General features: G+C 32.7%; 2 protein-coding genes across 2 annotated transcripts; both read right to left on the bottom strand.

Moving 5' to 3' along the window:
• Positions 1–2,404: 2,404 nt before the first annotated feature.
• Positions 2,405–7,063, bottom strand: LOC129315398 (protein disulfide-isomerase 5-2-like). The gene is made up of 5 exons (XM_054959055.1): positions 6,707–7,063; positions 5,845–5,948; positions 5,226–5,596; positions 4,228–4,526; positions 2,405–2,905 (listed from the first exon to the last, which is right to left on the bottom strand). Exons 1-5 carry the CDS (start codon positions 6,917–6,919, stop codon positions 2,585–2,587), a joined length of 1,308 nt encoding a protein of 435 aa, XP_054815030.1. The 5' UTR covers positions 6,920–7,063; the 3' UTR covers positions 2,405–2,584.
• A 1,178-nt stretch (positions 7,064–8,241) lies between these two features.
• Positions 8,242–14,589, bottom strand: LOC129315392 (tRNA nucleotidyltransferase cca2). Its single transcript, XM_054959043.1, has 15 exons — positions 14,204–14,589; positions 13,982–14,112; positions 13,432–13,549; positions 13,078–13,133; positions 12,858–12,907; positions 12,668–12,766; positions 11,664–11,773; positions 11,400–11,527; positions 10,977–11,043; positions 10,752–10,835; positions 10,448–10,510; positions 10,162–10,303; positions 9,416–9,574; positions 8,902–8,996; positions 8,242–8,797 (listed from the first exon to the last, which is right to left on the bottom strand). The coding sequence occupies exons 1-15, from the start codon at positions 14,525–14,527 to the stop codon at positions 8,693–8,695; spliced, it is 1,731 nt and encodes a 576-aa protein (XP_054815018.1). The 5' UTR covers positions 14,528–14,589; the 3' UTR covers positions 8,242–8,692.
• Positions 14,590–15,063: the final 474 nt, after the last annotated feature.

The raw sequence follows: 15,063 nt of genomic DNA, 5'->3' as shown, positions 1-15,063 counted from the left end.
CATTATTTTCTTGATTTATTTTTATTCCTTATATTTTTATTAAAATTATCCATTTTATCTATTTTTCTCGAACTATTAATTATTTAAATTAGTAAAAGTGTAACTTTCTTGTGGGTTCGACACCTAAAATACTTCAAATAATTTATTACTATGATCTCGTACACTTGCGAGAGTGATCATTAATAAAAAATAACTTTGATCATTATTTAATAAATAAACCTTAAAAATTATGGTGCAATGTATTGTTATTTATTTGTATTTTCCAATGTTATTAAAAAAAATTTACTTTCTTTTCATTGTCTTCAAATCAAATCAAACGTTAAAATCTCGTGTATCTCACGGAGTTAAAATCTAGTTTGATTATATAGTTTGATTTGTTTTGCTTTTTCCTTTTAAAATCTCAATTCATGTGCAAGTTGTAAAATCAAATAGATTGAATTGAATTATTTATTTAGTATTTTTACCTATATTGTGATTTATTAGTTTATATATATAGTTTATTTTACTTTTTATACAGTAAAAATCTTATATTTGCTTCCTTTAGTATTTCTTGATGGTTTGTGGTGATTTTTGCCATTTTGTGTCTTTTTTTGTGTGCACGTGCTTACATATACTCTATCCATTTAAAAATATAAGATATTTTTAACTGAATTTCACATCCAATAAAGTAATTACTTATTTTCAAACTAACATTATCGTTTCACATTTACCCTTATTTAATAAGGTGTTTTATCCCATAACAAATATAAACTAATTTATTCAATAGAGATACTTTTTAAAAAAGTAATAATCACACCTTTAAAAATTAAAAATGCTTTACATTTTTAAATGGAGGGAGTATATAAATAGGGTTAAAAGATCCATTCACATTCTTGGTAGTTTATGGTAATTTTATGGGTAATTTTTATAATTTTTAGGTCAACTAATGATTAAAATTAACTTTTTTAAGTAATAGAGTGCCTAATGTTGAAAAGAAAAATTACATCACATATAAATTTATAATACAAGACACTTCTAGGTGAATAATGAATGGGGGGGGGGAGATACCCTATAACCTTATATATGTGTATGTATATGGTTTGGAATGTCTATGATACTCATTGTAAGGATTTTTTTAATTTTTTTAAATATATCGGTCAAAAGAATAGATATTCTATTCATTCAAAAATAAAGTATTTTTAGTGGTTTAAGGTGTAATTATTGTATTTTTTTAAAGTGCTTCTTATGAAATGCCCTATTAAATAGGAGTATATATGAAAAGATAATGTTAATTTAAAAACTGGTAACTACTTTATTAAGTGATGAAATTCGATTAAAAATATCTTATATTTTTGAACAGAAGGAGTATAACATAAGTTCAAAGAGCACATTGTGAATCTCAATATGGAATTAACCAAATTGAACCATCAAAATTCAGTGCAATTTGGTTCAAATGATCAGTGCTATTTGGTTGATTGGTCTTGCTTGTTTCAACACCAAATTGACCAACTCATCCCTACTCGAAAGTATCTATATTTACACCCATACATATCAATATCTTTTTAGAAAAATAGTCCCAAATTATATAATATAGTTGGGAAGGACTAAAAAATAAAGTTGACTTTTTGAGGAGTCTATTTTTTTAAGTTGTTTTCTCATTTTTAAAGGTTTTTAAGTCTTTATTTTATATTAGATTCATACTCATCCAATTTTTAAAAAACCATTTCAATTTTCAAGTTAACTTCAATCCAAACCTTGTTAACCATAAAAACAATTTTTTTATCCAAATCAACTAATTAACAAGTTAAACTGTAGTACCATATTGAATTATACATTAATGATGCTAAACAGGAAAATTGATTGATGCTTTTAAAACATCATCTTTTTACAAATACTCCTTATGAAATACTCTATTCCCTCTCCTCCAATTTCTCTCTTAATTAATTAAAAGTACCTTTCTTCAAGAGCATTTTTGGAGAAAGTATATTAATTATTGCCTAGATTTTACAATTCCTCTTATAATTAAAAAGGAACACCAAAATTGTAAGAATTGTCTTGTAAAAAGTAATGTAGCGAGTAATAAATAATCATCAGTAAAATTGATAGTTTTAAATCATGTTTGCTTATTAGAATAAAATGAAATGGAATGGATCAAAACAAATAAGGTAAAAATATGATAATAAAAAAAAAGTGAGTACATTCATAAAAAAGGAGGATAATTTAGTTCATAAGATTAGGAATCATGATTCATGAGATTTTTAAAGGGTGTAATGATTCACATTTGTAATATATATTATTGAGTTTTATTATGCTTACTATGGAGAGAAGGGTAATTGAGTTCATTTTTGTCTTTATTTTTTCAATCCATACTATTTCATTATATTCTAGCAAGCAAACATGACCTAATCTCTAAAACATCTGAGAATAAGTGAATAACTAAACCCACATTGAAGGAAAAAGCTACCTGAATACATCTACAGGTGCAGAATTTTCCCGGACTAAACAAAAAAATTATGAAACTGCATCCAATAAATCTACCTGATACGAAGAACTATTTTAATTCCAAAGTAGCTAGGCGTAATTATGATGTCAATGAATTGTTAATTTAATCTTCCTTGTCTTCAGGTTTATACTCCTTGCTTTCAGCTTCTAAGGCAGAGCTGCTAGCATGATCAACCTGGTCTTCACTTTGTAACTTCTGGAACTCATCATCTCCTTCATAAAAGATAAGAAGAAGAAGCATCAATATTACAATCACAGCAACAAAGACAAACAAGATTTTGATGGCAGGAGATTTTTTCATCGCCCGCATCAGCGATGGGCCACTGAGTCTTCTCTGTGTGGTTCTGCCTTCCCTGTATCCTTCTACTAATTTCCTGATTTGAGTTTCCTGATCCACCTCATCAATGCTTTCTGAACCAGTAACCTAAAGATCATAAAAACTGTTTTGGTTTCCCTCTTGAGAAAATTTTAATGCAGAAAGAAAAAAATCTACCAGAAGATTTTAAACATAGAAACATTTCATGTCATTGTGTACCGTGGGAAAGAAGTTAGATAGTGGAAACAACACAAGGGAAATCAACTGATCCTGTGCATGAATTAAGGGGTAAAAGATATCTGAAAATTCCAAATGGAAAAGGACATATTGTGTTATAAGTCTCACGTTAGGAGCCTCGCAAGATAAGTGTGATTTATGAGTTTAAGAAACTTTCTCACCCAATAGACTAGTCTTTTGAGATAAGTTTTGCTTATGGAAATGTGCTCATAACATCGGCGTTATCATTAAAAAGACAATGTCATGGAAAGGGCGACCCACAGAGGATTCTAACTGGCAAGAAGTCGAATAAACTGCCATGGAGTGAAACCACTAGGGATGACAGCTTTCAAACAGGGTCTCAGTGTTATAAGTCCCATGTCAAGGAGCCTCTTAAGATAATTGTGGCTTATAAGTTCAAGGAACTCTTTTATCCCACAGGCTAATTTTTGGGAATAAACTTTTTCTTTAAACTTGAGCTCATAACATTGACAGTATACAAGGGGGCAAATCATTATTATCATGCACAATACAAAGCAATTTCTCTACAAGTCTTGTAGCTTTTATTTCCCTGACGTCCCCAGTGCTGATTCACAAGCTAGAATCATCTCATTCATGCTTTTGGTCAGCAGACAGTGTAGCTCCCATTTAGTTTAATTACATATCTTGAGGACCAAGTATCACCAAACCATCATGAGACTGGGGATGGAAAAAACATAAAACCTTGTAGCCATAAACATCATGGAGGCAGTTGGTGCCCCAACATTCCCATCCTGGTATCAGTAAGACATCCCAGGTCATGGATACCTATATCTGGAATACCAGGGTCATAGGACTGTAAAATACTCAGGAACCCAACACATCATCTTCAGTTGTGAGTACGCCATGCATGAATTTTAACTGCCATAAGCTATAGGGATACGGATCTTGAATTTCTTGTATCTGATAGTAGGATAACTCAAATACCACTATTCACATCAAATACCCAATATATAATCAAAGAACCTGAGCATACAACAATATGAAGTTTTATGTTTTTTCTCCTCTTAAATATAGACATGCATATGTGTATAACATATCGATGTTGATAAGACATGCAAGAGACAAGGGTATACCTCTTAAGTAAGACAAAGGGAGTAACTAAATATCATTAGCGAGATTAAATCAGAATGAAAATGACGTAATAGAAACTATTTCAAGGTTTATTAACTTACAGATAGGTACTCATCGCTTCCATCCCAAATAACCATTTTTGGTAACTTATTGAGGTCAAATTTTTCAGCAAAATCTTCCAGCCGATTAACACCAACACAACCAAATATTAAGTCACGGTTTGTAGATGCAGCCTTCTTCAATAGTTTAATGAATTTCTTTGATCTTTCTTCATCCTCATCCTCAAAAATTGTTAAGATAATTTTCCTCCCATCACTTTTCATCAACGTTAGTGTGTCAAAGGATACAGGCGCCACTAAAGGAATCAGGTTTTGTTTCACAAAATCTTCCAAAGACTTCTCTGATTTTGAGACGAGAACATTACCAAGAAAAATTAAAATGACGTATCAAAGTTGAGGCATTTAAAATAATAAAACTGAAGGACAGAGGAAATGCGTTACAACATGCGATGTCATGGTATATATTAGTACGTGTTGATAAACTCACAATGGCCATGTTGGTTTCCACGGAAGTAGCAAAACCTTTCAAATATATATAATATATTGGCTTCATCACTCAGATATTGTTTGGAAGTAAACATGTACCATCATGACAACATAGAAGTGGGAAAAATCGAAGAATAACCTAGGATTTAACACTCTGCTGCTCTTTTACTCTTATATTTTGAAGGATGTTCTTCATCTTTATTTTTAACCAATAAGTGGAACATAATGACCTCCTTTCTAAAAAAAACTATTATAAGGAACAAAATATTCAACTTATCATAAACAGAGAAACAGATTCCAGCAAATACACAAGGAATTGTAAAATTCAATGCAGTGGCATGAAGAAATGCACAAGGGAAGCAATATTTAATAGGGAGAATGACAATTAAGGCCTTTTCAAGGGAATTTATCGCAATTAGGGCCTATCAGTTTTGCATTGGATATTGTCTTGTGAAAATACATATATGTTGTTGTTAAAAGCTGAACCTTAACATGTTAAAGAGGGCCTCACATGTCATTCTCCCTATTTAATATCTAAGTAAGTATAAACCAACCTTCGAAGGGGCCATAAACAGTGCTACGCTCATTGTAATCCTGATTAATGGAAACCAAAGCAGGAACCCTATCAAAATGATACAATCCCATGACATCCTCTGAGAAATCCTTTGCCACGGAAAACCATGCATTTTTCTTATACTTCATGGATGACTTTTCGATCATAGAACTACTCAACCCAAAACCTATAAATATGGGGAATAAAGCGCCGGATGCTTCAACAAAGTTATTAATAGCAGAATCTGAATCAAGAATGGTCACATCTGGAGAAGCAAACTTCTTTAGATAACGAACTAGAAGATCTGCTTTCCTTGGTCCACGATAGTCTGTGGGTACACCATGTACAAACAGCATAAGGGAAGGATAAGCACTACATCACAGAATAAAAGCTTAGCATAAGTTCATTTCCAGCAGGGAAAGATTCAAAATTCTAAACTAATTCCCTCTAAAAATAAATTTTCATTTCAAAAGATGATAAAATGAATGGGGGCCAGGAAAAGGAGAGAAACATGATAGACATTTCATATTTCAATGGAAACTAGAATGGGTAAACAACATTAGTATCACTTTGAAATAAATATGTCTCAACAAGAAATATAAAGGCTAAAAGAAACATACTCAACATCAAATTTTTTTGCAAGACGGGAAAACTTGTCTGCATCAACTTTTGCAATGACTATGGGTTCTTTTAAGGCTGCAAGCACAGGTGCAGCTGCATCTAGCTGCAAAGTAACAAATAAGATATTTCATCCTACTCACTTGATGAAACATAAGAGAAGACAAACATAAATTTGCTGTGTTATATTACAACTTTAATACCCTTTTTGCAGAAAAATCTTGATCTATGAGAAGATCTTAAGCTTATCAAGTTATCAAGTCATTGACAAAATTTAATAACTTGGCACCTTGTGTCTGGCATTTATGATAAATATTATATATGGATGTTTGCTCTGTTGTCATCTTATTAGGGCGATAACGAGGAAGAAAAAATATACTTCAGCATGGCTCAAACCATTTTGTTTTTCTTCCTTTCCTTTAATTTAACTAGGAGGGCACAAGGAATTATTCAGGTTCAAGTTATGCCATTTTTCAACCGGAAGGAATATTTTAGGATTTCTGATGTCAGTTTAACACTCTACCTTGAACCAATTCAAAGCTAATCATCTGATTCGGTCCTTCCATCATCTCTATCATTGTCTATCAAGCTCCACGTTTAAAGAAGAATTCCAATGTGGTACGCGATGGGCTTAATGTCATGATCCTTGGAATGCCAAACGCTTTAGTATTAAAGGGTTAATTACATCATATCCCTCCTCAAATCATCTTATTTAGCTTAAAGTGAAAAGAGGACATTATTTTTATGAGCTTTCTCAAACCCAAAGGTGAAACAGGAATGGTTAAATACTGTCAAACGCCTTCGAGCTATCCACAGCAATTATTCGAAGTGCGTATTAGAAAGTAAGGAGAGATGAATACGTACCTCGGGAGAGAGACGCTGGCAGTGACCACACCATGGAGCGTAGAAGTCAACCAAGATACGATCGAACGTCGATATGGCGGAATCGAAGTTGGATTCATCCAATTGCAATACCGTGCCGTCCACCGAGAAAGGCTGAACTGAAGAAAACGATAAGGAATTTAAGATGAAAAAGGAAACCAAAAGAAGCGCTAATGCTAGTCCATGCTTCATCATTGATCCAAATGGTAATGACAAGGTTTGTTTACGTTCTTTATCTCTCTTTGCCTTGCCTTTCTTCGCCCGTTTATACTTCACTACACAATTCAGCTACCTTCCTTCTTTGCTTCTGCGAGTTTGGTCGCTTTCTGCACGTACGTGTTTCTGTTTCTGTTTTTCCCTCTTTTGGTCAGTCAAAGTATATCTTATTCTGTTTAGATGTTATTGATATTGATTCATTAAAAAATATAAAATATTTTTAATTAAATTTTATTTATTAATAAAATAATTAATTTTTTTATATTTATTTCTATTAAATATCCTAAAATAAATATAAAATTATTATTAATAGGGATACCTTTAAAAAAATAATAATTACATCTTGAAAAATTTTTAAACATCTAACTCCTCAAAAAATATCTTATATTTTTAAATGCAGGGAGTATATAATTGATAGAGGATAATAATGAATTTTTAATTGTTTAATTAAATATTTTTGAAAATATAACAGGATAATTAATCAATATTATTCTGGTCTTTACTATAAAAAGAAATTAACAATTTCATGCTATAATTTGAAATTGTAAAGAAAATATATGACTTTTTTAATTTTATTCTTCTTTTAAATTATTGTTTAGAAATTCAAATAATAATAAATATATAATAAATAAAATTGAAAATATGTTAATTATTCTAATTTTTTTATATTTAGGGCAAAAAACAAAAGTTCTAAATATCGTCTTATATTAAAGACTAAACAAAGTATGAGTTATTTTTAATTTTAATCAATAATAGCGACTTTAAACCTAATTTTAAATTGGAATGAGAGAGCATTAATATATTTTTTTCCATCTTTCATTTGATTTGACTATCTTAATTTTACAAATTTAAAGTGTTTTCTAATAAAATCTAGATTGGGAATGCCTAGATTATTATTGTAACCATGTGTTACATTTACTAACTTGTTGCTTCTTCAAAATAAGTGATTTTTATAGTTCAATCTTGAGATCTTAATTAGTCTTAATTTATTATAGCAAAAGGGTCATATTTACTAATGAAAAATTTCCAAAAGGTCTCAAAAATTGAAATTATTCATGATATTTACATAATATTAATTTTTGGTCAAATTTAATTTCTTGCCCAGCTCAATAGTAATGAAAAATATAAGCTTATCTGAAGATTTGCAAACAATTTGAATCATAAAGGTGATTCAAATATGCACTCCAAATTTATTAAACACAGCACTAAGTTAATCAAAGTCCTGACCATTAAATGATGGATCTAATTTTTAATACTTAGGTGATAAATATAAGGACTACATTTAAAGTGAAGATAAACTATAAGAATTAAATGATAAATTTTGTCAATGATTTTCAAGGTGAGAATGCAAAACACCTAGTTTATCATGAAACATCATCTCTGAAACCAATTCTAAGCCTAACAAGCTAACAAAACCCTAGAGTCCTATTCGATTATTCTTGCCTCACATTACAATCTACATAGTAACCCCTGTTACAGAATAAAATAAATAAATAAATAAATCTTCTTATTCTGTATTGACAAATGACAATAACAAGTTCGATGTGGTACATTTTTAAGGCCCCATCAACATGAAGTTGATCTCGCTCTTGCCCTACTTAATACCATATAGTGTGTGTGTGTGTGTGTCAATTGTATCTGCACCAGGCAAATATCTTGGCTTTGGACTTTGGTTCCTTTAGCGTGTTATCTCAGTCTCAGCAATTGAATCAACAGACTGCAGAGGAAGATGATCAAGGACCTAAATGAAATTCACTCCCTCTTCACACGCTTAGAATTGCTTTGCTTCAACCAATCAATGCATTCCTCTGCAGTTCCAGAAGGATGTGCTAGTTGCCAAGCCATTGCCTTGTCAAGCTGTAAGCCAAAAATGAATACAGAAGCAAAAGACCTCCGTGAGTGAAATTGCACAAGCATGCTTGAACAGTGTCGGACAATATTGTAGCAGCATAATGGCTTACCCACTCCTTAACAAGTGGTCCTCCTTTAAGCTGCAAGGCACTCATAACTTCCTTTCCGTTGACCAATGGTTTAATGCCCCAAATATTTTCCAGACCTACAACTCACCAAACATGTGTTGATACTTAAATCATAATCCAGTATGTTTTTTAGTGCATTTGCACTGTACAATATAAACAATCTATCACTTATTCACGTTCAGACATTAGAGACATGTATTGAAGAGGTTAAACATAAAAGAAGAGGAACAATAATCAAAATGGTTTGCAGACACAGGGAAACACTTGATTGTCCATGAATCATTAAGGTTCTATCATTTGGGCACCCTCAAGTAAGCCATGAATACGAATATGAACTACCCAACGTATAATCTATAGGGCTCACAGTCAAATTTCCACAAAATTGCTATACATGAGAATCTGTAACCTCAAAAGATTAATGCAAAGGAGATAGGAAATATTAAGACTGCCAGATAAGCACATATAGCAGAATGAACAGAGAAGGCACTTAGCTCACCGAGTTTGGTTATGGAATTCTCTAGAGTCTTGAATAGATCTCTTCGTTTGCACAGCTGCAAGTGCTCATCCTTGGCGTCATCAACGTCAACGGGATGTATTAATGTGGATATAAAGAGTGCAACTCGCCAATATTCTTTAAGTTCTCTTAAAAGAAACCCTGCAAAAATGCTCAGAGGTAAGATAAAAGCTTAGCCTTCAGAAATGCAAGAGAAGAATGAGCATGCTGTCACATCCTGTTAAGTCCTTATAATTTCATGGTTAAAATTGTTCTTTAGTGCCTACAGCTCAACTCAATTTTGAATTTTGAACTAGGTTTCTATTGTCTATTGTTTAAAATTTGTAATTAGGTCCTAATAGTTTTAGAATTTACAGTTAGCTCATGTTATCAATCTTTCAATTTTTTGCTAATTTTTGACATGCCCAACCATTCGGCACATTAGCACTCTACATATACAAAATCCCAGCCAACTCACCCAAATCATATGTCGTATCATATGCCACACACGTGAGGAAAAATATTCCTTAAATATTGTGCAAATCGGGGGCTAAAAAGGAGGGTGGGGAACAAGAAAAACATGCCTTGCATTGCACAAGAAATCCACATACTCAGCCAAAACTAGAACATAACATCATCATAAGAAACTATCACCCAAATGACGAGGCATTAACTGAGGCTTATATTCAACAGCTGCTCAAGAAATTTCAAAATGCTGATGCCGTCTCAAGCTAGCAACAATGTTGTACCTGTCAGTACACGGAGCCTAGAAGATACAGGCACATCAGCCAAATCCCTCATCCAATCAACATCTAGATTGACATCCTCATTCAATGCAAGATGAGGGATTAATGACAGTAATTTATATGATGCTTGGTGTAAATCAAGCACCTGCAGCAAGAAGAACAAAGACAAACAAATGAAATAATTCAAATATTAGCCAGAATTGTGATAAACTAAACTAATTGTCATTACAGTTGCAAGCTATAACAGATATGGTTCTTCAGCATTTACTCGGTAGAGATAAGAACTGACCTTCTCTGCATCTTTAGCTTTTCTCTTGAGAGACTCCCGGATGATATGATTGACAACAGGAATCTGCAATTAAAAACATATTAGTCAACCAAACAAGCAATTTACTTGAAACAGTAGCTGCAAGAAGAAAAGTAATACTAAGTGAAATCATTAGAGACCATGAGAAAAAGAACAAGTTGCAAGTGCAATATACACTTCAACAGGTTATGCTACATGAACAATTCAGCATGCCTTAAGAAATAGATTTTTCATCTCAGCATTACTGGTCACTATAGCACAACATCAAACAAGAAGAGGCAAGGACCTCCTTAGCTTTCTTATCTTTGTAACTGGTACTTCTCAGGGGGAGAAATAAAGCAGCATACAGGGTTAATCTCCTCTGTTCATCCTAAAACACACAGAAAACACTGTTTACTATCATGAAAACCTAATAGGAAAAGGAATGAACTTGAATACAACTCCCTATTTACTAGGATAATGAATAAATCAAGAATAGTGGGTAAAAATGGTTAATTAGACCATTACTTACAGTAAAGGTTGATTCTCCAACTAAATGGATCAGATTCCATGCAGCATCCATGTAAGTAATGCAATGCCTGAATAAAGAAGAATTATTAATTGATCAACATGACCAGCCAAAAAAATCCAAACCTCCATGGAACTTGAAATATTGAGACATTGAAGAAGGATAATCTTATTGTAAGTCATTCCAACTGCTTCATGTCCATAGACAGGTATAGGGTCTTCAGTTTTCACCACTTCATTATCATATCAGTCAGGCTTCAACAGATTTCACCACAATTTTATTTTAGTCTAGATGAAAAATGATAGTTGTGTATTGTCATGTGGCATCTAAGCTACCTATATTTTTCACCAATATCTTAATCTTAATATACAAAATTTAAAAACATGATAAAAGAATAAATGCTGGTCTCCATTTTATAAACTAGACCTGTCACATCCATCAGCAATGGGAGGCTCAAACTCAGGAGGAAAACTGAAGACAACCCAAAATAATGTCAGATCACATATGTAAGTCATTGCTTTGACAGGTTGGTTTCCAGAAATCATTAGATCAATCTACAAGATTGAGACCAAAAAAGTATAAATAACTACCTTTGCAGTATAGATAATAAATAAGAGGAATTTTCTATAAGAAATCCAGATAGAATTTCAAAGAATCAAAAGAAGGAAAAATGCAAGATAGCAAAAGTACTTCTGTTCCAATTCGCTCTCTGCTTATTTTAGCAGCCAGTGCTCCTTTCACTTCATCACATGCTGCAGCTCTCTTCAGGTCTTCGTCAAGAGTAAAATCAAATCTAGCACCTAAAATGATAATAAAAAATGTCCATCAATTAAAGAGATAGCAATCAAAATATAAGCAGAAGCAAACAGACAAGAAGTTCATGGGATAGTGTCAAGAACTAATGGTGCGTGGATAAAAGGATGGGGATGAAATATAACAGAACGAAATAGCTAAAGTAGGTCAGGCCAATGTTTGGAAGATTTTTTTAAGGATGGAGTGGAGTGGCAATGGATGACCTCCAAGACCACTGCTCATCATCCAGACTCCCAATTTCCATGTCCCTCCAGATTAAGGGATCAAAGATGGGATGGAATAGACATCAGGTACAAATACAACTACATCCTCCTTGGCTAAAAGCCTGCTAGAATCATATTCTAATTATAAGGTTATATAGTAAAGAAGCCAGTCATTACATTCCACTAGTGACTCCCTTCATGCCCTCATTGAACTCCCAAATAATATAGAATGACATGACCTTCTTTCATTCTATTCCATCATAAACTCCCCAACAAAACCTAAGGATATGGAACTTAAACTTTGAAACTTTGCACCAAAAAAGCAATGCCTTGCAGCCTAAAGCTAGGTTCTATTCCTTTATTAAGCAACTCTATCCGTTTATTCCCCAACATAACAGGTAGGAATATACCCTGTTTCCAAATTATATGAACTAGTAAAAATGTCTCTGCTAAAGAAGCCAGGAATTACAAGAATTGAGAATTTAATCAGTCCAGACTAAGAGTGGGAAGGGCTTCCTCCACTAACAAAGCATGGTACACAAGCAATGCAGGTACCTTTTACCGGAAAAGGATAAACTAATTAACAAGCTTAACTCAAATAAGAAAATTTAAGAACAATAATATGATGAGTCGATGTCTACAGGCAGTAACAAACACATCATGAAAATTTTGCCATACCAAAACGAATGGTTCGAAGAACTCTTAAAGGATCATCCAGAAAGGTTTCCTTTGGAGGCAAAGGAGTCACTATCTTTCCAGATCTCAGGTCAGAGATCCCTGCAGGGCACCGAAAAGAAAATCAGATTGACAGATAAATGGAATTGAGCATCTCTAAACAACAAATTTGGGAAATATGATCTGTTCTCACCTCTTTTAGTAAAATCTTCAACTGAGTCAGTGTTAATATTGTAGAATAAGCTGTCAAGCGCAACTATATATGAGACTATCCTCCACAATTAAAGCAGAAGCAAAATGAATATAAATGCCCATGTAACCAGCAGATAAATAGAAGGAACTGGATCTTATTATTGTTAATCTTGTCATGCCATGTGCATCAAACATATACTATTTTAAGTAAAGAAAGATACCTGTTTATAGTCAAGTCCCTCCTATACGCATCTTCTTCAGCAGTGCCAAATCTTTGCTGTTGGACATTAAATAAACTTTAATCCTAGCATTTGACTTGGATACTGTGCATTTAAAACGATTTCTAGAATACATGTTTATCTTTGCAAAGCATACACTTAGCACCAAGCAAAAGAAGAAAGAAGGGAACAATCGCACATGAAAACAACTTTTAGTTAAAGCAGGTAACTAATTATGAGAATAAAAGCGCAAATTTTCACTTTCATTTCCAAGCCAAACTAAGCATACAAAGCAAACTTGAAATCCTATCAGAACAAATGATCTATTTGAAAACAGAAGAACTACTAATAACATACCTTGGTAGGAATGCGGCTGTTTTCAGCATACTCCTCACTCCTCAAGTTCACAAAATCAATCCAAATATCGAACAGGCGCATCCTTGCTGTTTCCAAGTGTTTGGATTGCTCCGGGTTACTGCAAAAGTTGAAGTTCGATGTAAAAATGATCTAGTACAATAGTGGCAATACCAACCACCAAAGGAATCCCCCTTTACCAATATACTCCTCCAATCCTCTTTACAAGTCATTTCTATTAATCTCATCAATACCGATACCAAAAATGTACAAGAAATAAAAGTGTATAAAATTTCAAATATGTTCTAATATAATAAATTTAAAAACTAATATCATGTTACTTTTTCCCTCATGAAAGGCAATTTTAAAATATTTTTTCAAATATGACCTAAAAAACTGACTTATAAAAAGTCTAGATAGACCTTTTAAAATATGATTTATAAATAAGAGCGAAGGGAGTAATTGATATTCAAAATCCTTAGTCGTGAGAGTTACTCATTCAAGGAAAACACATCAGAGAGAAAATAGAAATTACAGTGAAGTTTATACACACCTCTCAATAACACATACTCCTTGCGCATCTTCACCCACTGACAACAAGTACTCCCTGACCTTATCTACAAATTCAGTGCCCATCATATTGTCGAGAGCGATATCAATATCATAGCAATCTTTTCCCAGAAGCTGCAAAGCAAACAAGCACCCAATAATGGTAAACTTTCAACAATTCAATTAACCACCATTACAAGAAAAACACCCCAGTTGATCAACAGACCTTGTCCCGAACCCATCCACCAGCAACTCGAAGCTGAGTCTGAAAACCGAACCGTCGAAGGGTACACAGAAGCCTATCGAAGATCTTCTTCTCCGTATCGGACAGTTCAATCCTGTCCCTTACTTGATGGCGCAACGGCGAGCTCGTGGCCATTGATGCGTAGCTCAGAAACCCAAGGGTTTTGGCTCTGAGGAGGGGTTTAGCAGGACTGCAGGAATTAAATAGAGAAAGAGAAATGAACTTTGACGATTCCTCGAGGCAATACGTGGGAAGCAGAAGGTGCAGGGGCTGGAGCCGTATAGCACTTCTCATAGCGGCTCTCATGAGGCTTTTGAATTATCACATCCTCACTTCCCAGTCCATGCCCGTTGAGACTACGAAAGGTGACCATCCTCGTTTCGTTGTTTCATCCAAATAATATTCCTCGTTTTTTTTTTTTTGTATATTTTATCCAGTAATGATACATAAAAAATATATAAAAATTTTATACTCCTTCTTTTAAAAATATAAAATATTTTATAAAAAATTAAAAGTTAATAAATATAAAATATTTTTAATTTTTTAAGATGTAATTATTACTTTTTTTAAGTGTCCCTATTAATAATAATTTTATATTTATTGTAGGGTATTTAATAGGAGTAATTATGAAAAGATAAAGTTAGTTTAAAAGTAGGTAATAATTTTATTAAAGGATAAAATTTGATTAAAAATACCTTACATTTTTAAATGAATGGAGTATATATATTTAATTTTATATATTTAATATCATAAAAATATATTTAATATAGGATAAATTGGTGCACTTGCTGAAAAAAAAAATCTTATACTTAAAAAATATGAATCAACTTTTTGAAAATATA

Source organism: Prosopis cineraria, unplaced genomic scaffold, assembly GCF_029017545.1.
Source record: "Prosopis cineraria cultivar Desert tree isolate PC_DT_omini unplaced genomic scaffold, ASM2901754v1 PC1, whole genome shotgun sequence".
Classification (NCBI taxonomy): Eukaryota; Viridiplantae; Streptophyta; class Magnoliopsida; order Fabales; family Fabaceae; genus Prosopis; species Prosopis cineraria.
Note: the sequence above shows the minus strand (reverse complement) of the source record. Positions and strands in the feature narration are given on the sequence as shown.

Bases quoted from the DNA above. Each gene is read 5' to 3' on its own strand.
- LOC129315392 (XM_054959043.1), bottom strand. From the start codon at position 14,527: ATGAGAGCCGCTATGAGAAGTGCTATACGGCTCCAGCCCCTGCACCTT. The intron at 13,550-13,981 runs GTGTGTATAAAC...CAACTTTTGCAG, and splicing joins GGAGTATGTGTTATTGAGAG to TAACCCGGAGCAATCCAAAC. The intron at 8,997-9,415 runs GTGAGCTAAGTG...GGTGAGTTGTAG, and splicing joins GAATTCCATAACCAAACTCG to GTCTGGAAAATATTTGGGGC.
- LOC129315398 (XM_054959055.1), bottom strand. From the start codon at position 6,919: ATGATGAAGCATGGACTAGCATTAGCGCTTCTTTTGGTTTCCTTTTTC. The intron at 5,949-6,706 runs GTACGTATTCAT...GTTACTTTGCAG, and splicing joins GCCAGCGTCTCTCTCCCGAG to CTAGATGCAGCTGCACCTGT. The intron at 5,597-5,844 runs GTATGTTTCTTT...TCTGTGATGTAG, and splicing joins GCAAAAAAATTTGATGTTGA to TGCTTATCCTTCCCTTATGC.